At 37.9% G+C, this 24,888-nt stretch overlaps 2 protein-coding genes across 3 annotated transcripts in view; one reads left to right on the top strand and one right to left on the bottom strand.

The window, feature by feature from the left end:
* Positions 1–9,457, top strand: part of oca2 (oculocutaneous albinism II) — a 40,430-nt gene extending 30,973 nt beyond the window's left edge. Inside the window, exon 23 of the mRNA XM_026305220.1 lies at positions 9,191–9,457. Within this exon, the coding sequence (XP_026161005.1) occupies positions 9,191–9,278 (88 nt within the window). The 3' untranslated portion in view covers positions 9,279–9,457. The remainder of the gene's footprint in view (positions 1–9,190) is intronic.
* Positions 9,458–23,826: 14,369 nt separating this feature from the next.
* The window catches only part of gabrg3 (gamma-aminobutyric acid type A receptor subunit gamma3), a 41,409-nt gene continuing 40,347 nt past the window's right edge, over positions 23,827–24,888 (bottom strand). For both annotated transcript variants that reach the window (XM_026305132.1, XM_026305131.1), the window contains one exon: positions 23,827–24,105. In XM_026305132.1, the coding sequence (XP_026160917.1) occupies positions 23,827–24,105 (279 nt within the window). The remainder of the gene's footprint in view (positions 24,106–24,888) is intronic.

Raw genomic sequence — 24,888 nt, 5'->3', positions numbered from 1 at the left:
CTTCCTGGAGTGGGTTTTCAAATGAAACCCAAGTGAAAGGCAAAAAATGTAGTTTTATCTCAAATAGGATGGTAAGAAGGCTGTTTCCCCAGTCGCTGCCTGCTCACTGGTAGATTTCATTCAGATCATATTTGAGTTGGTGATTTGAATGTCAGCAGGTGGGATTTACATGAATCTATAGTGTAACCACACACTGAGACTCTTGAGGCAGCGTCTGATTCGGTGCCAGCACTGTGGAGATTTTCGTTCCATAATGTCCATCAAAGAATCACATTGTGAAAGTCAAGGTTACCAGAAAATATTTCCACTGGACCGAGTGACAGGGATTGATCACTGCTGCCAGTATAATGGAGAGTCCTTTTCACCTGGCCCTTACATGGGTGACCTGTCATTTGTCTGCAATTCTGGCTTCCTTTGCAAATGTAATGTACAGTATGCTTATGAATTAACTGATTTGTCATCAGCCACCAAATGATTTCCAACAATTATGATAATAGATGATCTATTAAGAAAAAAAAAAAATATTTTAGTTGCATTGAATTTCAGGTTACCTGTGGAAAATACTGTAAAGATGGTTTCTTTGTATCGGACCTTAGGAGTATATGACCACCCATCACCAGGCATCATGGTTGGTTTCAGCTGCCTTTCGTAGGATTTTGTCTATTGACCATGGTTCTTTAAAGCTCTGAAAGTTCATATTTCGAGGTTTATTGTTTTATTTCTTCTTCTTTCTCTCGCTGTTCTTCAGAGTACTAATGACATAACTGGTGGAAAATGTCATCAGAGTTATTATATATTGACAGATTAGCTGCTGAGCTGAAAAGATGGATGACTGCTTGCATGTGATTTCACTGAAATGAAGAAGAACAGTTGCAGGCTGTCAGATCTACTTTTATCACTCTGTAGCTTTGTTTACAGTTTCTGGATAGTGCTCTGGGCTGCAGCACTGCCTGTAATTGGCTGTCTGTGGCAAGGGTCACAGCTGTTCAGAGAGACAGGTAAGAGTGAGCGAAGTCTGTCTGTGACTCCAAGCAGCTGGGACTGACTTGCTGTATCAGGCGGTTAAATTCGTTGTCCAGATGAGCCCACGGGGACATGAATGCCTTTTTGATAGACCATCACAGAGGAATATGACTGGCCCTGACTAGCTCAGCAGTTAGCTGATATGGTCCCTGTTGCTTCCTTCATGCCCCTAGGCACTGATCAACCTCCTTGCCTCAAACTGTTACTGTGGGGAGCCTGCCAAAAATACCCCTGTTATATGTAGCCCAGCCTCACAGAGTATGAACCATTGCTAGTGTTTGCATGTTCATTGTGAAAAATAACCCCTGCAGTGTAGCATTTTTAAAGTCATGGTAAATTAGTAGTGGAAGGAGTAACTAATATGAATAAGCTTTAATTATGTAGCAGCTTTCAGAGCAACTCTGCTTTACATAGAAAAAAATAAAATTAAATCGCCCAGCCCTACAATTAAATAAAATTAGGAAAAAAGAAAAAAAGTCAAATTAAAACATCCAGACCTACAATTAAATAAAATTAAGAAAATAAAGTACAGTGATATATAATGAATAACCCCTAATATAATAAAATAAGATAAATTACAAAATTTGATGCTGTTGTCTCACAGCAAGAGGGTCCTGGGTTCGCAACCCGGCCTTTCTGTGTGGAGTTTGCATGTTCTCCCTGTGCTTGCGTGGGTTTACTCCGGGTTCTCCAGTTTCCTCCCACAGTCCAAAAACATGTATGTCAGGTTGATTGGTGACTCTAAATTGCCCATAGGAGTGAGTGTGAGTGTGTGAGGTTGTTTGTCTCTATGTGGCCCTGTGATGGACTGGTGACCTGTCCAGGGTGTACCCCTGCCTTTCACCCAAAGAGAGCTGGGATAGGCTCCAGCAGATCCCTGTGACCCTGGTTAAGGACTAAGCGGGTATAGATAATGGATGGATGGATGGATAAAGTTTGATTACACTCATTTTTTAAATATTATTGTTAATAGTGGCGAGTTTTAATAACTTTTTATCACTTACTGTTATGTGATTAGAGACTATTTATGAGAGACTGGTTACAAGCTAGAGCATTTGGGAATAGCTCATTTAATCTATTAATATTAATACTAATAATATGCAATATTGCATTGCATTTAATATATTTGTCATGTAGCTGTAAGGTTATTTCTAATGTTTCCCTATGAAATGAAGTGCAATTGTACTTGTGCAATAGAGCACAAGTACAAGTTCTGAGGTGACTGTATTTTGAGTAAAAAGTACTTGGTTACTTTCTACTACCATGATACTGAAACATTGATGTTGCCAGGAAGTCTGTGTTCAGCCTTGTAGATCTGTAAAGAAATCACAAAGCAAATCATTGCAGGTTTTTGATCAAAAATGTAACTCCATTTAACTAGGATGTACTATTCTCAGTACAATGACCAGTAGGTACAGTAAACAAGCCCCAAATCTAATTACATTAAACAGGCTGATTTTAAAAGAGAAGACCACTATTCAGTTTCTTACCCTATACTGCCTCATTTTGTAACCCCATGTGACAGAATTAATGTTTTCATTAAAGGAGCCCTCTGCATCTGAAAGGAGACTTGTGCTGGGAACAATGGTCCCCTGCATACGAGAGTGCAGGTGAACAACTTTAATTTGCAAGAAATCTAACATGCACTGTAATCAGGAACAAAAGCCTACAGAAAGGAAAAAAAAAGTCCTATATATTTTTGGAAGTACAGCGAATGTTTTCTCTACCACCCCACAGTGTAAAAACTGCAGATCTGTGCATTTTGCAAGTCATACTGCTTATTGAACGGCACAGGTCGAGCATTGTTATAAGGAGCGGTGCTGTCCTGTGTCAAGCGTACAGCCTTCACTGGGTTTATCTAAAGGGAGTCTTTGAGATTGCATCAGGACTTTCAAAGAGCTCCCATCATATGCAATTAAATCAATGTGTCAGCGCACAAGGTATGATGGGAATTTTTAGACAAGGTGAACCTTGTTCCCTTTCTGTGCTGTATTGTGGCAGCATTTTCATCTGCCCTCTGTCCCTGCATGCTGTGCCTGTGATGAGGAAATAGGTATAGCTCAGCAAAAAGGATTCACTCATGTAGAGGTGACCTCAGCTTGTCTGGCTATGATGGCAGTTTAGAGATTCGTGACTCCATCCATCTCAAGTAGACAGTTCTCACCAAGATACAAGTTATGTTAATGGTCGATTTGAAGGTCTTGAACTTGTGAAGCCATATTTCCAATTTGTGCGTATTATATGTATTTAAAGTGTCATTTCATGGAGTAACATGGAGTGAGATGTATTCTCCCTTCACAGATCAATATACAGATCTCTGAGCTGCAGAATGCTGCATTACTATCAAGCTCTGGCATGTTTTATAGCATTTTGTTTTTTGCCTGAGGGTGAGTGGTATTGTTTAGTGGTCTGTTCAGTGGAACCACTTAGCAAAATTGTCAAATAATCAGAGCTTGAAACTGTTGCGGCTGCAAGTCCTATGCTGTCCTAAAGAAACCAGCTTGGTGTAGAGCAGTATTTGTTTTTTCTGGATTAACTTCTTTTTTCTGAACTTTTCAGCTACGTTTTCATGTTTTTTTTAACTTTGTTATTCATGTTAAAACTAATCATTTTTGGCTGCCTTGCTGTTTGATGATAACAATAACCAACACATATATGGTAATTGGGTTGGCAGAGCCACAGGACCATAACTGTTAACTGTGGAGGCTGGCAGATGAGTGAGTTGACTACCGTCTTGCTTGACATGCATTAAGATAACAGAGTCTGCCTTTCAGCTATATAAAACCTCTTTGGTTTTTCTGAATATCGTGATGTTGTCACTACTGTGGATACTAAATTCATGTAGTAAAAATTTTAATAAGACATGGTACAAGTCTTGTACTGTATTTTATTTTTTCCAGGAGATTTCATTTATCAAAATGGGATAATTCCATATTATGAGGGATGAGTGGCAACACCGTGTTATTTCCACAGCAGGGCCTGGATGCTATGAAAGCTCATCTGTCCTGCTCTATTGGACACAAATTTACATTGTGGTAATGGCAACCAAACACTTATCACATCTGAGATAACCTTTTTGACATTTTTCAGAAGGAAATTTCATGAGAAATATCCATAAATGCAGTTCAGAGAGCCTTGACTAGTCATAAAAAACTGGGACAAACTTTGACCTGCCAGAAAATGGGATTTGAAAGCACGATTCCTCAATGTGTTACCCCAGAAGTGAAACGGGGGGGGGGATCTGTGATGGTTTGGGGCTGTCATGCTGCAGGCAATGCTGCTCTTGGAGATCTCCTCCAAATCCAGAGAGTATTCACCAGCATGCCTATCGGTACATCTTACAGTGTCATGCTATACTTTCATGAAGTTCACTTATTGGCCTGCAGAAAGACAACAACCCCAAACACAATTTGTGACATTGGTGGTTCAGGTCTACCTGGCAAACTGTGTCACTGGTCTCCCTAGTTTCCTGTCTGGCTTTTCATGAAAATGGGCAAATGATCACTACATATAGAAAAACCCCCATATACAATTTTATCGAGGAGCAACGATGATCAGAGTAAGCACAGTTCAGTTAGCTTTGGTAAGGGTAGATTAAGTAGTGGCTACAAATGATTTAGTGGATATGTAGAGTTGGACATCCCTGGGATAGCAGTAGAAGTGGAGACCACTGTAGACTAGAGGATGAAGAGAAGAGGACCAAGCACTATACCCTGGCGAACAGCTCTGGACAGGGGTTCAGTGGTGAAGGCTACAGAGGCGTCAGTGCTGATAAGCTGTGAAATATGACTTCAGCCAGGAGGTGACAGTACTAGCCAGTGCTGACACAATGTATAATGTATAACTCTTGGCAAAAAACAGTGTGTATTTCCCCAAATATAAACTTTTCTTTCAGACTCTCTTTTCTTAGAAACCCCATCCACATGTACTACAATGACTGTAGCGTGGCAGTCTGATGATCAGTGTAAATGTTAAATTGACAGCGATTGCACTGCCTCTATTTCAGTATGTGGTGTGTTAAAAGGACGTTTAGTCAGACAAACCCCTAAAAACAAGAAGAGTGAAAGGCCAGGTCCTTAGAGATAAATGTTTAATGGCAGATCGTGGCAAATCTTTTCCAACTGAAATGTTTACTTTTACCTCTTATTTTTCTTGAATACCTTTGTTGGAGGTTTTCATCAGGATTCATCCTCTGATTATGAATCTGATGTTTAAATAAAATGATAATCACTCTGACCTTTGTAACTCAGTTCAACTGGCTACTCCGAAAGTTCGACTACGTTACATTTGAAATGCACCACCATGCCGTATCGAAATCATTATTAATGAGCTTAAGTGTTTGACTAGACTCATTAATCCTTAGTTCAAGTACTAATGTGACATTTCCACATGCATATTAAATGGAAACTGCATAACTTGATTCATTTGGCTGAAGAAATGGCTGCAGCAATAAAGAGCAATACACTGAGACACACTGGTCAGACATGTTCGCATCATTTATCTTTTATTTAAGGTCCTTTGGACTTCTACGCTTTTCTCAGCATCTTCAACGCAGAAGATTTAATACATATTTCATATGGAAAAATCCTCTTCAAGTGATGCTTCGAAATGGCTTCTGATTTAGAAGAGCTTAAATAAGTGAGAGAGGACAGATACAAAAGGACTGGAAAGGAAGGACGAATGATTATAGTCTTTATTGTCTTTGGATATCAACCATTTTCTTTCTTTAGCATATCTATTTTGTGTGTGTGTGGCAAGACAACCCCACTGTAATTTGTTATTTGTCTTTTCTGGTGTTGATAATTGATCAGATAGTTCTTGTTTATAATACAGTGTAACAAAGGATCACAGTAATTACTAGGTAGGGCAGTGCATTAAGTGCTGAAACCCTCATTTTTCTATGGCATATTTTGAACGCGAAAAATAGCTAAAATAAGAAACTCATAGAAAACAGTCTTAATTGGCCACATGAGGCATCTAATTTGTCAAAGTTCAAAATGTCATCCCACTTAATGTCAAGTCAAATTTATTTATGTTATCCAGTTTCACATATTTGGCTCAAACTGCCTCTCTCAGCACCCTCCAATCAGATAAGGACCCCCCCCCCCAAAAAAACCCCTTTAACAGGGAAAAAAACACAGAAGAAGCTGAAAGCAACTGAGCAGTGTAACATAGTAGATTTACAATATGAACAAACTGAATGACAGTTATATACTGTAAACAACTGTGAAGAACATGATTTAGGAGAATGAACAACTTCCTGGTGCCACCTCAGTATTACTGAGGAGACACCAAATAGAAAACAAACTGTTCGTTCCCATCCTATACTTTTAAAATAGTAAAAATCCATGAATGAAAAGAAGCAAGTTCATATGAGAAAGTAGAAAAAGGGCGTCAATGACCATCAAATGCTAAATGTAAGTGCTAACTGAAGCAAAACAGTCATCTCAGACCTTGAGATTCTGTTAAGAATAAATCATGCCCAGGTTAACACAAAATACACAACATAGAGACATGTAACCTTTTGTGCTCTCTCGAAATCAGGCTTACACGGTTAACCTGACATTTCCTGTAATTGTCTGCCAGGCTCCTTCTGACCAGTGTGTCTCCAGCATTATTTACTGTAATAAAATACCATGGTCTGTCCCACTGGAAAAAAAAAGAGTATATCATCTGGTAAAACCATCCATCCATCCATCCATTTTCTATACCTGCTTTTTACTGAAAGCCAGGGTCACGGGGCTGGTAAAACCACATTTAGATAAAATGGAACATAAAGCTGTTTGTGTTTGTTGCTGACCAGTGGCTAAACAACCAAAAACACAGCCTTATTACAATAATGCTTCATCACTCTAATAATTGGCCATGGATTAATAATGACTGGCTGTTGTCTTTCTGTCACTAATCCAAATAGAAAGATTATAGCACAGCTAATAAACAGTGATGTGACTCATCATCAGTGTGAGCTATGGCAGCAGGAGGTGTTTTCTGTTTTCTGGTCCTCACTTGTTTATTGGCTCAGCCTCACACCTCACACTGCACCATGACACTAGCAGGCAGCATCTGCTCTAAAAGATATTTTATTGATGTGGGAGCTCTTAATTTTTCAGTAGGGATACTGTAGTTTTAATAAGTCCTTTTGTCGCTTTGGCAGAGATGAATTGCTGGCACACTAAATATATATGTAGTTTCTTTTTCTCTTTTTGTTCTCCAGAACTGATCTGTGTTACAGATTGGGGGCAAACAGATCTCTGGCCCTCAGAACAGCCATGTGTCCATATAGGACATGGTAGACATCCAAATGACAAACCATCTGCAGGTCTGCAGCCGTCTGAGGGCATGTTTTAAACTGATAATACGAATTCAGGAATGATAAAGTGGAAAAGCAGTTTTGCCTGTAGTCTACTTAATTCAGTTTTACATGGTTACTGCCATTTTAATGGCAGCCATCGTTGCTTATGCACCTTGAAAATAACTACGTTTCAGTCATCACAGAGAAAATGGAGCTGGCCTTTGCAAATACCAGGGAGTATCACTATTTCTTTAAGCCTTGCAGCAAACTGGAGTCACTGAGAGGTGCCCAACTTTCGATAGGTCAGTTGAGGGTTTTTCAGCTTCTTTCACCAAGCATGATTTCATTTGGCAAATAAAATGTAAGCCTGTTGTAACATTTCTTTTTTGGTGTTTCTTGGAGCAGCAGGGTAGTTAGTGAGCAGGAAGATAAACCTTCACCTGCAGGCGGATGTGTCTTTGAGCAGGACATTGAATGTGCACCAACTCCATCAGGACTGTGCAGCTCTGGGCTTTGTATGCAGTGAACTGGGTGGAAAAAAGGGGGTTTCTGTATCCTGTGGAGCTTTTGAAGTGCCACATATCAGGATAAAAATTGTTTTTACCATCCAGTTTGTACAAGTTTGTACATATGAAGAATTTAGCTCAGATATACAAAGCAGACTAGAAATTTGACAATACCAGAATTAGATGAAATATTAGGAAAAACAAACATGAACATTAAATACCTGTTCAGAGCGTTTATTCAGGAGTGTCATTAACAATTAAGGAAATGAAATGAGGAAAAAAAAAAAAAAAAAACTGCAAATCTTCAAGGGCTAAAAGTTTAATCCATGTCATTGTTAAAAAAGCTATATGACCAAATCTAAGTCATAAGTCTGGCTACCTGAAGAAAATGAATGAAAGAAAAATGATCATAATCTGTGATTGTGTTTTTTTTTTAAATTCTGTTACTGTTTTAACCTAAATGTCAGTTACAGTAAGCAGTGTCAGGTCATTACAGTTGGTGTGCTCATACATGTCATATATCAGCACTGAGAACAAGCAGCTTCATGCAGAAATATGGCCAACACCTATTTCTTGACTGTTGAGAGATTAGAATTTTTTCTTACAACTATACCACATATAATGACACAAGATCAGAGACATGCTTTTGTTAGATTGTCCCCCTTCACAGTAAACACTGCCTAGATTTTATTGTTGTCTGTCAGGTCAGGTTCCTGCATTGTACATGTGTGTACTATACGTGCAAAAGCCTGTGTCAACAGCAGTGACTGCAGACATTGTTTAGATTTCACCCCAGTTAATTCTAGCTTGTTGTGAAAGTTCATTTTCATACTACACAGAACCATACAGAGATCATTTACTGTCTTAAGAAAGTACACAACATTCAAAATCTGAAACAAATTTAAAAAAAAAAAAAAATGAAACAGGAAGTCAAAAATGGTATGTGGTGAACAGGCTACCCCAGAGAAAAACTCTAGTATGACCCAGAACATGCCCAGCTAATGTTTTCTGAAATGAAAATGCCTGAAACTGTTATCTTTGAGTGTGTGTGTAGCCTCTTCAGAGTAATACAGGCTGAAGGCAGTACATAAATACATAGAGATAAAGAACACATCAGTGTAAGGATGTTTGTTCACCAGCTTACTCATGGGAGGTCGGATATTTTTTGCCTCCATAATATTTGAAATCAACACATATGAGTGTAAGGACCTATAGACACACATAATACAACTTATAATACAATACAACTTGTCTTATAATACAACAGCGTTTAAGTAAGACACGCAACAACAACAGCATTTTATTTTGGAAAATAAAATGTTCTCGGTTAGAATAAACTGCTAATTCATTGTTCTTTTTGCTGTCTTAGGTTAGGGTTCCCCATGATGATAATGACGTGCATGATCGCCATGTGCTACCTGCTGGCCACCCACATCGGACTCGGATGGAACATGTAATCCACACCCGCTGAACAGAACCAAAGCAACTGTGTAATGGTGTGAGTTTCAGCTGATTGTAATGTGATGTCACCTGACTGACTCATCAGGTTACAGGCACTACTTAAAGTGATGTAACCGTGTTTTAAAGTGTGGGAAAGTACACACCACCTGGGGCCAGGATTTTACAGGAGCTTTTGACCAAAAATGAACAAAAATTGACAAAAAAAAAAAAAAAAAAAAAAAAACTCCACTCAGTATTGTACATGGTGCTATCGCCTCAGTGGAAGTAACTAGTTCCAGTTCTTGACACTGATATTAGACTGTTCATTCCTTTAGATATCCACATGGTCAGTTCACAGAGTTTTCTTTGGACAAACATTTCACCCAAAGTTTACCAGATTTATGTTGACATTTAAAAGGAACCACAACACCCAGTGGAAGGGATTTTTACATTGGTGTATGCCTAATATTTTTCAGTTGGATTCCCAAATCCCAAAGTCCTGCATATGAATCTTAACAAACAAAAGGCCCATTAATTAAAATCAAATGATTAAATTAAACCAATGTTGACATTTATCTGAACATTGTTTATCACCTATAGTGAAGCCATGCAAAATGATTTAGTTCAGTGAAAAATGCTGTAGAAAAACTTTAACCTTGTGAATACTTGATATGTGGAATGGACAACATCTGCTAACCCTGTCAGTTAAGACTGTATTTACTGTGCAGCCTGACAGCCTGAACATCAAATGAAGGTTTGAAACTTTTAGAAAATTCAGACACAGATCAACACGAACAATAAAGTTTGTGATGTGTCTCAATTTCGTTTTGCTTGGGTTGATTTCGTCGTTGTTTATGGAGGTGAAAAGGAGCCGGGCTACACAGCCTGTGGAAAATATTCTGTAATCTTCTGTGGCTTTAGAGGATCCGTCTGAGACCATGAACCTACTGATGTCATCTAGGTTTTGATGATGTCATCAGGGTTAACTGGCTGGGATCCAGCGACAGGGTCCACTATGTAACTCAGGATGTTTTTTATGCTCCTTGACATGAGATTGGGTTGGTGCAGTTTGTGGACTGTGGCTCATCCATCAGGTTGAAATAATTTTCCCAGCATTAACAATGTGATTTAATGACATAAAAACCTTTCTACTACCTTAAACATAAATAGTTTACATGTACTTCAGGTTTAACTCAAACTACTAAAGCTAGTTTTGTTGCATTCTGATTGCCACTTGTTCAGGTATCGAAAAAAAAAAATCTACAGTCATCTCGCCTGTATCATTATTTCTCTGTCCACCTACACCTTCCTACTCAGGCTCTGGGAGTTCTCAACATCTTAATGTTGAAAATCATTAAATGTGAAGCTGAGGACATGTAGGTCACTGGGCACTCAATAAAAATAAATAACAGAATCCACAGTAACTGAGGGTGGACTTCTCCTTTCATGTGAAAAGGTTGCTGGCACTTCAGTGTTTCCTCTGTTCTCTTGCCACATCCACAGCTCTGCTCTTAAATCTGGTTATTGGCAGTGACTGAGAGTGAAGCTGACTGTTGTTTTCCCTTTAATGAGTCAGGCTCCAGGCCAACTAAAACCCAACTACACAGATTGATGTATGTAGCTCCTGTAGGTCTGTTTGTTTCACATTAAAACCCAAAGGAGCAGAACAGCCTGAAGTTCGTTACACTCCAGTTTGCAAGGTACTTGGAAATCTGTGTTGACCACTTTGTTGCCATTACAGCATAATGCTCTGGATCACAGCATTAATTAGCAGATAATGAATTAAGGACACTTTTGAATTCTATGTGGTTATATATCATTAATGTATTTAATGTGTTCCGGGAGGTGAAGTCGTTTATGGCTCCAAGCTCAAAACCTTTTTTTCTTTTTCAGTTTAGTAATGCATCAGGTTGAATTCATTTCCACTTCAAACACTATGTGATTTAATGCCAGAAAGCTTTTCAGTTGTCCTCTGTAAACATCAATAGTCTTTTCTGCAGTAAGACAAGTTAGAGTAAGTTTCAGATACCATACCAAAAACAACCTAATATAGTATGTACTGTGTGTTTCCCACTACAGGTAGCAAATTACACTTCAGATACTACTGAACTACATTTTTGGTAACAAGAATTAGTTGTTAGATGTCCCTGTTTGCAATACATTCACAGTTGTACAGACACACATCAATCAGTTGGTTTGATGATGGTGAAAACTTAAAAAATATTCAGAATGTTTTTTTTTTTTATCATCACAGAGCTGCAGAAGCTTGTTAAACTGTCTGTCTCTGTACTTAAGCTTGTATAAAACAAAGCGACGTGGCTCCTCCTGCCTTGTTTGTTTTGCTCTTTTGCATAACTGCTGACATTTTATTAGAGCTGGAGCTAATCCAGCAGGTCTGTGAGCCACTTATCTGGTGCTTGCTGTGGCCACACTCAGAGCAAGTTCAACAGAGTCAATCAGCTCTCAACAAAGACTCAGATCAGCAGTGATGTCCAGGTATTTTTAGAGCATGATTTAACCTCTCATAACCAAAGGTCACGACAAATGTTGATGGTTTAGAATGGCAACGGTTTTCATGTAAAGCAGCAGATCTAAGTTTTCATAACTGAGTTCTCAAATATTCAGTTTATCAGGGCTGAAATATCAGATGCTTTGTGCCACTTATTGCAGAAAGAATTAAATCAGTTCTTATTGTATTGCACAGCTGTCACAGATTGTCATCAGTGAGTAAAATATTTCTTGTGTTTATTCTGTTAACAGAATCAATCTTCATAGTGCAAAAGCTGATTAAATACAAAAATTGTATAATTAAAAAATAAACGTAAAGTTTATCTAAAAAATCATGTTGTGGATCTAGCATCTAGACCAATCAACTATTAGATCACAGCCAGGAATTACCCATCATGCTCTGGGGTCTTGCAGTCAGTGGAGAGCAACTGTAGTGCTTGATCTTTTGATGTTATTGTTGCCTTCTTTTGCATGACATCAGAGCAAGTTAGACAGGAAACTAACCATCATGCATTCTGCGACGACTGTCCAGGATCAATTCTGCACAGGGTTGACCCATCCCAATTGAGCATAACAGTAAAACACATGTGTTTCTACAGGAAAAGGTGCACCTCTTATCAGTACTTGAAGTTTGTGTCCTCATTTAACCCACAGAATCCCCCCACCCATCTTCATCCTGAGCAGAAGATCAGTCAGCCAGAGTAACTGGAAAGCCCCGTATGGGCCTGCAAATGTTATGTGTTTAATATGGTTTTAACCCTTTACATTTCAATCTAACAAATACCATTTTTGTATTCCATATGCAGTGGGAATGCCAATTACACACCTGTACATGCTGAATGTGATGTTTTACTGGGAAACCAGCCCGTGTGGTTCCATTTTGAACCAGATTTCATAGCAACCTGCAAACTGTCTTTATTTGCCTATTTTTAACTAATTAAACAAAATGAATGGAGGAAAAAGGTTAAGTATTTGTTGAGAAAAAAAGAAAAAGAAAAAGGCAACACATACAGTAATGTGGATGACTCATTGAGCTGGTGTTTGGGCAATTGGAGGAATTACTTTTTTTTGCAAATTAAAAATGCACATAAAAGTAAATGATTGTATGCACACAAATATCTATTTAAAAGGTGCAATTACTGTCCCCATTAATTACAAATGAAAAACACGATATAGAAATTAAGCAAGTGGGCGGAAGCAGTTGTTGCTTAATAATGGACAAATACAGTGAAGAAGGAAATGCTAAGCAAAGCATGTTCATGAACACTAGCAATGGCAAATGGCTGTTTAGCTCACAAATCTTAACATTTTTATGTCATTAGTTATTTTCCATCAGTAAGCCAGCACAATAAAGTAAAAGCAAAGTAAAAATGTACATAATAATAATAATAATTGCAAACACTTGTCCATCATAGGGACGTTAATAACATCAGTGCTATGCCAGCTCCAGGGCCCTGCAGCAGCCTTGTTGGTTCACTCACTGGACTTAATAACAGGACAAACTGGTTCATCTAAGGAGCCAACATTCAGGTTATTATTCCTTCTGTGCATTTGGGGTGAATAGGGTTAGAAAGGTGTCACAATAAATGCTTTTTCATGTAGAGGTTTTCCCTGGCCTTGCCATCTCAGAATATGCATCCTACTGGTAAGGACAAATCAAGAGCACCCACCCACAGCTCAGAGCCATAACAGGTGTGAGGTGGTGTGTAAAAATATGACATGTTTTGCTGTTTTAAAAATACACCTACAACAAACAGGATTATTTCTTTTTTTGGGGGGGGTATCTCTACATTGAATGTAAACAGTATAATCAATTTTCGTATGACTCACTGACCACTTGTTTTAGGTGTTGGCACTAATGACTAGAAACTGGTAAAATAAGAAATAAGTGGCCATGTATTGGTAGAGTGGTGTCTGTTTACAGCTGAGTGTGTTGTATTTTGGTTGCTTGTGACATTGCTTCTCTGGCCATATGAACTAATTAATTACACCACTTCAGTGAGAATTCATTCGATTTCCTCTAAGAAGTCTCCACTTCTGTATCTACAACTAATGCTCTTATTCATCAAGAAGGGATTAAATGTGTTCTGCCCTCTGTAATTAAGAAGTGGAGTGAGGGAGCTTAAGAGGATTCACTTTAAAGGATTTAAAAAAAAAAAAAAAAAAAGTCTGATCTTGCTGTGACAAGACAAAGCATTACAATACTATAGAGTGAAATAAACATTCCCTTCTTTGGTCACCTTAACATTAAGATCTCACCTCAAAGATGGCCTTTAATTAGTCTGAGAGGTAAAAGTACACCACGTGTTATAAAGAGAATATGGAAGTAGTCTTTGATGTGTTTATATTGCTGTTAGATTAATGTTAAGTGTGATTGTAATTGTAAATGTATGCTATGCTATGAAAAACGTGGCATTTTACAGAATAGGAAACCCAAAGAACTTCAGAGTTGAGACAAAATATGAGAACACATAAATATGTTCTGCAGCACATGGCAATAGTGTATTTCAAGAGAGCATAGCTTTTACAGATACATCATGTTGAGCTGAACATGCTGCTCAGTGATTAATAACGCTGCTGTGAGGAGCGTACCGGTAGTTGTAAGAGGCCAGTACAGCACTAGGCTTACTGTATGTACAGTATGTGTTTGTTATACTGTCTTCAGTGGAATATAGTGCAGTATATGTAGAGAACATTAAAGAGAAAATGTCCTATGTCCTGTGGCAACATTTTCACAATGCGAATTATGCTGAAATGCTTAGTTTAGTGTGTTAGCATGCTAATATTCACTTAGCACTATATACAAAGTTCAGCAGAAGCTAATGGAAATGTCGTTGCTATGGTGAATATTAAATCAAAAGATAAAGCATTGGCCAAATTAAAATTTTGACCTCTAGTTTGGTGGTAGGCCAACAACATGCAGTCGACTTTTTGTGATTTTCCAGCTGTTGTTGGGATACACTTTACAGTCATTCGATTTTTTTCTTGAAAAATGTTGACTAGCGCAGCTTTAAATTTTGTATTATGTGGCACTTTAACTCGGTTTATAGGGAGATCCAAAGCTGAATCAGTTAGACTATCCACTCTGTCACCAAAAAAGCAAAGAGGATTTCTCTGAGACTGACTTAAAACTAACACCACTGATGTGGAAATTAATATTACAGGGAAACAAGATTATTACTATCACAATACCAACCTCATGCTCTGTACAGCTTTACTACTGTGATGGAAGGGTTTAGTTCAATGTGAAAAGGCATTCAATATAAAAAAAGAGAGATTGGGAATTTGTTTCAAAACAGCTGACTGCTGCTGCTGCTGTTCAGCTGGCTCATAACAAAACACCTTTTAAAGTTGCTGTAGGTTTTATTGATCGTTACCCCACAGAGACAATTCAGCTCATCTGTTTGATAATGCTGAAATGATTTCTAGATTAGTGAGATAAAATGATTCAATTACACTTTTGGATTTCTAATGGTAGTACCATTTTCTATAACTTGACATGACAGGGTAGTTGGGGGACATCGTTATTGTCTTTGGTTGTTTATGACGGGCATTCATCCATATTTTTTGAGATTGTATGCTTATTGTTTCATTGAGTAAAATGACTGACTAATCAGTAATTACGTCCATGTTTTTGCTGTAATCAGCCAACATCCTGTTAAAAAAAAAAACTTCTTGGCTGGTGACAGAATACCTTTAAATGCGGTACAGTTGTTAAAATTGCCTGTCATAAATAATTTAAGGTAACAATGTTCTCTATGACTAATTACTTGCTTTATTTTCAAGGCTCTGCAAGCTGATTTTCATTGCATTGTGAAATAAATGGAAGGTAAGAAATAAATCAATAATTTATGGCATACTTGAATGGCAGCAATATATTTAGCATTATTGCTTAATTTGTAGTTCCTGGAATTAAACAAAAATCAGTGCCATGGCCTTTTACGAGTCAAGCTTTGGATAACTGTTCCCTATTCATTCATTAAAAGGGGTTTTAATGGATCCATCTGACATTTGGTTAAATACACTTGTTTTCTGTCTTACCCAGAATTAAATGAGAAGCTTGACTTCACATTTATCTCGGTCTGTACTGAAGACTGTAACCTAACCATGTCGAACTAAATTGTTAAAAATTGCAAAGCTGTCTGGACACGTATGTATAATGTGGTTAGACATAAACCTGTTAAAACTTAGAATGCAGGACCAGTTGCAGGTTAAGGATTTCTGAATGACTGCTGGGTGCAGTGATTGAGCACAACATGAAGCCGGCTGCCACGGAGGGTCAAGACACTGCAGGTATTTTTTTTTTTTTTACATCCAAATGCTAGAGCAGTTGCTTTCACTGATTAGTGGGTTCGCCCAGACTGCAAGAAGTATTCAGTCAGATCTCTAAGGCGCAAATGAACAGTGCTTCACTCGCCACCATGTTGTAGATACTAGTGATAATTATCTGTCACAGCACAAATCATTCAAACAGGAGTCATCAAGGGACCTTTTATTTTCTTTTCAAACCACCAGAAAGATGCGTCACAGATTAAAAGCTACAATGTCTCTTCCTAGTTGAACCCCAGTTTTGATCACAGCTGATCAAAACTCACTCGCCTTGCTACTGCTCCATCCTGCAATAATGGAGCATTTGCATATGTATGACAGAAATGCATTACATTCTCAATGGCTTATTGTTTATAGACATGTACGAGATGAGTGCAAAAATAAGACTGTGTAGTATCGAGCTAATTGGATTTCTTATCTGAGTATTGTGTGCATGATGAAATAGACTGTGTCTGAGTCTTGAAGTCACGATCCATCTGCATGGCCAAACTTTGGAGCCTGGTTAACTTATTTATTGAAATGTATGAGAAGATTTTAAAGCAATAGTTGGTCAATTGGAGAAATATGCTTTTATTAACTTTTTAGCCAAGTGTCTGATAAGAAGATCAACACCAATCTTTTAACGTCTGTCCATTAAAGGAAAAAAAGTAAAAAGTAAAGAAAAAAAACAAACAAAAAAAGAAACACCTGCGAGCATCTCTAAAGCTAAAACTAAGACATTATATTGAAATGTTTTTATTTATTTACTATCCCAGTACATATCTTCCTGTAAAATTGCAAAACTACATTACTATGTTAAATAGAGAGATAGTAATTTATGCAGCATTCATGCTATATCACTGACTGTAAATAACAAGTTGAGTTCTAAAACCTCAAACTATCAAACCCTGAACTTGTAATTTTAAATTTGAGAACACCCATTCATCTATTTGCCATCTACCTCATTCCCAGATGACACAGGGTGAGAGGCAGGGCGCACCCTGAATACATTCCCAGCCTATCGCAGGGCTGAATTTCTATTCCCTTATTTTCCACCTTGATGAAGGACATCCCCACAGTCTTATTTCTGTTTTGAGGGGCTAGGAGGCTGCTTGAAGATATAAATAAATTTCACAACATTGAGTGGCACTGACCCCACCCTTTGTTGTTTATCTGGTATAGTTCAGTGATTTGATAGTGATTCTCTATCACTATTCATCATTTGTACAGGACGTTTCACAAGTAGCGAATGCTCCAATATGCTGAAATCCACTATCACCATGTGTAATAGCTGAATATTGCATGTGAATCTTCCCATACCAAGAAATCCAATAATGTCCTGTGATTTCTGAGAAGTGGTTTCACCGACCTGTTTCCTGTGAACTTCCATACATAAGAGTCCAGCTCTCAGTCTAATGTGCAGTGATTAGACTGTCTGTAAGAAACACTAAGAGGCGAGTAAAGGATTATTCCAGCAGCTGTCTATAGCCTTACAGCCTTTCCCTCCTCCTCTACACCTGCTCCCAGCTGGCTGCACTCAAGGATACAATGTGCAGTCACTCAGAAACACAACTCCCTCCTTCCTAAACTCAAGAGCTGGCGATGGTGCAGGGAGGTCGTTTAAACTGTGATAGTCACTGTTTATTAAAAATGCTATTTGTTTTTCCAGTGCTAAGACTACAACACAGAGTGTTTGTCCATGGACACATCATGGCACTGTTTAGAGACGTGTTGACAGTTGAAAGTTCTCCTTTATATATGTTGCAAATATAATTTAAACATAAGTTCTTCAGGTGCTGAGTGACCTCTCTGACCTTTTTTTTGGAATAGCTTCAAATGCAACGTTCAGCTCAGTTCTATTTGCTGAAAGTTAAATGAAAAGATGTCTGTCCATACAATAAGAAGTTATTGTCAGCAGCTAATTAACCCAGCTTTGCATCAAGAGTGGAAGCAGGCAAACCAATATCAAAAAAAGCCTTTTAATTCATAGAGTATATAGAAAAAAATCACATAAAATGCAATATTTGTTCTGCTTTGAGCTGGAAACTGTAATGTTTTATATTTTTCAGAGCATACTGAGGCCATTTAGCTCAGACTTTCAGATGTTTGTGTGAACTATTAGTTTACCAATGGAAGGAAACTTTAAAAAAAAACTACTTTAAAAGGGAAAATGTGTCAAGGCTAGACAAAACTAATTCCTCCCCTCTGTGCCTGCGTTCAGATCTTTACCTACACTTCATTATGCCTAAAGAAGAAAAGGTTACCATAGCAACCAACAGTCTGTAGTGCAGAGTTGGCAGGTGAGGGGATGCACAGGACACAGTGTTGCCCTATGAATGTGACAGACTGCTTTTTGTTTGGGCTTATTCTGAACTGGCATCTCAAAGCTCCGGCTGCACCGTTCCCCCACTGCTCAGAGAGAGACCAGTAATGACTCCGCAGACACAGTGTTTTCCTTGGCTTTTCTCATGTTGGTGTTTCTGCTTTTTCTGTGGATTATCACTTGATATTACAGCTCCCCTGCTTTGGCTCAAAAAAACCATCTGTCCAAAAGGAAATGGCAAACAGAGTTAGTAAACGGTGATGTAGTGGAGCAGCGAGCATCTAACCTTTTAATAATATTTTGTATAAATTATCTCAACACCCACTACACATATTTTTGTGTGGAAGCATTTAATGAAGAGATGTGTATTTTTGCCCTGGTGGTGAAAGGGTAGACCCAATGTATTTATGTATGGGTCTAGGCATTTTTCCAAGTCACACCCAGTCCTACTCTTTGAGGTCGAAAAGCTTTATTAGATTTCAGACATGTACAATTGAATTTGACAACAGACTCTGGGCCAAAAAGTTTTGATTTGACATAAAAAAATAATTATTTTGCTCCTTTGGAGTATGTTTTCTCTCACAGTGGGATTGAAACAACCTGCAGCTAATTTAAATGATTTGTTCCAGGTGCAACTATGGATACCGGTGGCCGTTTTGTTATAGGTTGTCAACCCTTTATGATCTGAGTAATTCTCCAATATGCACCACTGCAGCTCTCACTTTATCGCAAAATTATTTTGACACAACACCAATGGTGTATGAAGAGCAGCTGAGGTAACATATCAGTCTATTGGGATGCTCATTTTCTAAGAAAATCATTAAACCCTATTGCTAAAATAGCTTCTGTTTAAATGCACTGCAATGCAAAACTGACTGTTCTGTATATTAATGAAAAAAAACTTCATTCCATATTTTCTTGCTCTTGGTAGTAATGCACATTTCAGATATAAAAAAAAAAACCAAACAAACAAACAAACGTAGGCATGAAAATAGGATAGATGCTGGAGCCAAAGGAGCAATATGATTAAAATAACCCCATGCACAGGACACCACACTGCTGAGGAGCACTTGACTGTACCATTGAATAATGAGATATCTATGTCACATTGAAACCACAAATATGAGAGGACAAAGCAGAAAAAAAGTGTACAGTGGAGTATCGTGTGTACAGTAAGTTAGATAGGCGATAATACATGTCAACAGAAATATGATTTGCCACTGTTGAAATACACCTCAGATAGCAAAGGTAGGAATGAAAGCTTATGGTAGAACTACAGGTTGTGTACTGCGGCAGCGACACCTGTCAAAAATCCTATTTGCCCGTACAATAGCTGTTATAGAGATTTCTGCCACAAATAATACAGCAATGAATGAAATGACATAGACCCTCGCCGATCAGGTCTAGGCATATTATTTCTGTTACACTCATAGTCTGCATTCATTGACACTTCACAAGACTGCACTAAATATATGAAAACTCAACTTATTTTAAACACAAAACAATCCTTCAACATGATTTTAACAAGTAGAGACTAAACTGAAACCAAAATGTCTTTGGCTTATTCATCACAACAATACTCAATGAATGTGGCTTAGAATCAGTGCAGTGGTTGCACTGAGTTTATTGTACTTCAGGTCACCAACACTGCACTCTGAATATTTTGTTCAATTAAGTGACAAAACTTTCCAAATCACAAAAATACACAACATTCTTTGAAAGGGTTTTACATAGCACATTAACAACAGATAGGTTTAATGTCTAAATGTCTGTGCCTCAGATGCCCCATCTGCATAAGTCCTGCTGATCCTTGGCAAAGATGACATGTGAACCAGAGCTGGTTCACTGGTTCAGTCTGGGGCCACACACATGGCCCATACTGGCCTGTGATCAAATCCCAGCCTGAATCTCACCCTGTGTTTACCCTCTTTGCTTTTCCAGTGTCTGGAAATATAATACCAAACAATGAGGACTGTCCAGTTGGAAAAACATGGTGTAAAATCAACACAAAATACGAAAGGGAGGGTGGAAATGAGGCTTTTTAAATGTCAAATGGCAAACAGGGAGCAGTGGGGACATTCAGTACAAAATGTCAATTTAAAGGCACACTGAATTCAATTGGTCCAAATCTGCTATTATGGAAAATAAACCTCTAACTTTGCACCTCATGGGGATCCATGAATGTTCTGTTTTTATTTAACCACATTAGACAATGTTCCAGTCCAGAGTGGATATGTGTCCTATGTAAATCCCTTAACAGCCATATCACAAAAGTGTATTTTAAGATTTATTATGTATTTTATGTATTACTATTATGTATTTTAACATAAATAAGATATGATGGAAAATGTGAAACTTTGCCAACTTCCAAAAACCACCTGGAGCCATGTCCACAATAACTCTTGACTTTTTACATCTTCTTTAGTTAAATGGTGCAAGACCTTTTTTTGTGTCAGTCGTTGCTGCATATATGAGTAAGACAATTATAAGTTTTGTTCACAGGCAGCATGATTTTAACAGTCTATGCCCACTTGGCAGAATATAGTCTTCCAAATGGGTGCATCCTGGTGACTCAGCTGGCAAAGGTGAACCAGCCTCAGATCCGCTGTCACATGCCTCTGCCTTCTCAGTCAGCCATCTGATAAAATGCCCCAAAAAGTGTATGTTTTTGAACTTAAATAAATGTTTATACCAACGTGAAAATGCAAGAGTTATTGTATAGCACCACTCAGAATACCTTATTGCATCGCCCTTCATCTAACATCTGGGCTCCACAGATAGTGAGTCAACAAGCACCGCAAAACACACACTGGTCATAAATGTGTTATAAAACAATAGTTTTGCATTCGCACTGTAGTCAACAAAAATGCTCCTATGGGCCATTTTAACTTGTGGTGAAAAGAACCAAAAAGACAGTGCTGTCAGTACTTGGCGTTTGTTGAGTAGATGTAATGGGCGGGTGCACTATCATATGTGGCTGCATCCGTTTTCAGTCAGCATCTCGTTTGTCTGCAGGCACAGTAGGCGGCACTTTACACCAGTGCTGGCGGAGTTTACTGTTCTTCATCTAGCGGAAATAATGAGCATTCAGTTTCACACCTACTGCACAGTGCCACAGTGTGAACACAGCATCAGTCATGGCAATCGCTAAATACTGTCAAAATTTCTGAAACCAGTGTTATAGCATATATCATATTTCTTTGCCTCCTTAAGGTTTCCGTCACCGTGATATATTTTATGAGTAGCATCAAAACAAATTAATGTAACCATCTTAGGATTGCTCAAACTTGCCTGAAAAAGTAAACGACTGGGCACATACGTGAACTATTTGGCACATACGTAATAAGTACAATAAAGAGAAAACAGTTCAAAAAAAGGGATAGAAAAGTTCCATTTAAGTCTACTGCCCGAGGCAAAGAAGTAGCCTTCGCTGATGTGAGGTCTTCATCACACTGTGTTTATTATTAGAGGTAAATATGTTTTTCTGGTGTTCATCTCAGCGCTGGGTGGGCTACACTAAGGCCATTCAATGGTTGCTAATGCCAAGTCTAAACACAGGGAAATCAAATTATGATACAAACAGTCCATATTAAAACTATAATTCTAACTCCAAACATATTACAACTTCTTCAGATAGGGTAATGTTTGTGAATTGCATGCAAGAAAGATAATAGTTAAAAAAGATGTGGGTTGTCCTAATGACAGGGACTATTATATTGCCTACAGTAATGTTCAAATGACACCCATTATATTTAATCTGGACATCCAAAGGGAAAGAACTGTAGGGTCGTTATTAGTTCAATGGATGAAACACAGTCATTTGCCTGGTTGTTTCATCTGGTATGTGTTAAGCGCTCTGGCTGCTTTGCAACACCAATACATAGTATGAAGATGTGTAACAGTGGGAAAATAACGCTTGCTTTATACGCGTGGCCCTACTGTGGTCCTTTATCTCAAAGGACCACTGTATGTGGCAACACAGTCTGTAGACATATTGTAACACCTTTGTCTACTGTCTACAGTTACTGTCCATTCAACCCAACATTTATTGTCTTCACTACCCCTAAAATCGGATAATTGTGACATATATCAATCAATCAACCACTTAATAATTTCTTTTCTCTTAAAGAAACCGTTTTATATATGGGGTATGTTTATTTACTTGATAAGAATAGATATATAGACTGAGATCCATTTTTTTAAATAAATTGAATTGAAATTGAGCTAAAGCCAGATGTCCATTAACGCTGCTTAACATAAAAATAAGATAAGTAAAGATAAGATAAGGTAAGATAAGTAAAGGTAAGATAAGATAGTGTAAGATAAGATTAGATAAGATAAACCTTATTAATCCCCAAGGGGAAATTGAGCAGACACCATAAACTTGGGGAAACATCTATTCTTGGACTGTTTGTTGACCATGTTATATCTGTTTTTTTTTTAAATTCATACAAAAGCCAAAGTTCTGGTAGACTAATTTCAAAACCATGCCATCTGTTTTGCCATCTTTCCATTCTTGATACTGAGCTAAGCTACTTGGCTCCTAGCTGTGGCTTTATACTTAGTGTAAACTGGGACACAAACATAAATTTAAATACTATTTCTCTACACCCTAAAATGTGTAAAAAAAAAACCCCCAACCTATTAATGCATACATTATTATTTCTGCTGTAAATTTATTCTAGTTGTTGCTTTCCCTGTGAACTCACTTATTTATTATACTGTTTAGGGGTGGTAATAGTGTTACAAGCAGGAGGAATAAGTCAAGCCTAATGGCTGAAAGTCAGTATGAAGTGATAAGAACCTAATGATTTCTCATGTGGTTGTCACAACAAATGGCTGTTTTATAAATGTGACTCGAAGCTCAGAATAAGAGCAGCCATAATCAGTCAAAGCCAGGCTCTTTTATTATTTTTTTTTTATAAATCATTATTCCCTGATTATTGTAGCAGATAGTATCTACCCCTCCAGAGGAAGGCACTATGGATGGTTTGAATGTCCTTGGGTTCTCATCAACTGGATTTGACTGATGGCTGGATAATAGCGTGCCGGTACACTCCCTACAACACAAATCATCCTCCTGATTGAGAAGTTTGGAGTAGCAGTGCAAAGCACATTTCCTTCTTTATCTTTGTATTGTCATTAGCACACGGTCCATCCTGGCCTCCCTCTGTGTACAGCATATGAAAGTATCAGTAATTTGTTGTGTTCTCATACCTGAAGTCACAAAAGGCAGAAATCTCTGCTTGGTGCAGGTCTGCAGAAAGACACCGTCCTCTTGACTGTTTTTATCTCCAGGAAAATGTTTCAGGTACCACAGGAAAGATTTTTTTATTTTTTTTTTTGGTTATATTCTACTAAACTTGAATTTCCTCTGTTAAAATGTGTTGTCCTCCTTTTGAAGCCCATCAGACTCCTGCAGGGCGTTAAAGGTAGAGATAGCCAACCCAGTAGACCACGTTGAACAGCAAGAAGGAGGTGGGAAAAAAGACACGCGAGTATGCGTCAAGTTCAAGTAGATCAATGTGGACGCGTCCTTTTCTCCACGCACCTTCTTTACACTCCTCAAAACAGCAGAAGAAGCTCTGACAGTCTTTTCCATCCAGACACTCGTAGACACAAGCGTCCTCAAAGTCCTGCCAGTACATGGAGTTGTTTAAAGTGATGACGGTGTGCGGCGGTCTCACATCCAAGACAGAGTAGTTCTGAGAAGATGAAGAGACAGTCATATAAAAGCACAGGATTTTTTTTTTCCATTTTAAATCACATTCATTCATCACATAAGTGGGGTTTTCCCCCAGATACAGATCAGCTGCTTCTCAGGGATTTCTAGGGGAACTTGAATAGGTGTGTTTTGCTATTAGCAACTGTGTGTTTTCATCAAACAGAGCAGACAGAGCTACTGTACGATAACAATATAAAATAATAATGAAAAGCACATAACTCTTTGGTCTATGTCAAGGCTTTTATTTGCCTATATTTTATAGGCAAATAAAAATATATACAAAATATATACAAAATATATATATATATATTTTGTATTTTATCACATATATTTGTCATCACAAAATTGATTTTTACCAGAACACCAGTCATTTATTTCGATAAAATTAGGAGACTGGTCAGGTAGCATGGCTATAAAATCTGGCCATGAAAAACAAATAAATAAAAATAAAAATATTAAAAATAAAAATATTGGACACACACACACAAAAAAACAGCTACCCTATTTAATGTTGTTTTCTAAAATATACTTAGAGGTTTTTAAAAAAATCTATTCTGTAATAATAACATGAATAAAAAAAAACAGACACACACCACTGCTTGAAGATGTGTATGTATTGCAACTATTAAAGTCACCCAAACAGGGGTACAAACAAATGCCTGAGCAAAGCTTGATATGTAATTAACAGCTAATGTTAATGTTAATGTTAAGGTTAATTGGCCTACATCAGGCCAATTAAAGAAACAGGAGACAAATCATGACT

This window comes from Mastacembelus armatus, chromosome 4 (assembly GCF_900324485.2).
Source record: "Mastacembelus armatus chromosome 4, fMasArm1.2, whole genome shotgun sequence".
Taxonomy (NCBI): Eukaryota; Metazoa; Chordata; class Actinopteri; order Synbranchiformes; family Mastacembelidae; genus Mastacembelus; species Mastacembelus armatus.
Note: the sequence above shows the minus strand (reverse complement) of the source record. Positions and strands in the feature narration are given on the sequence as shown.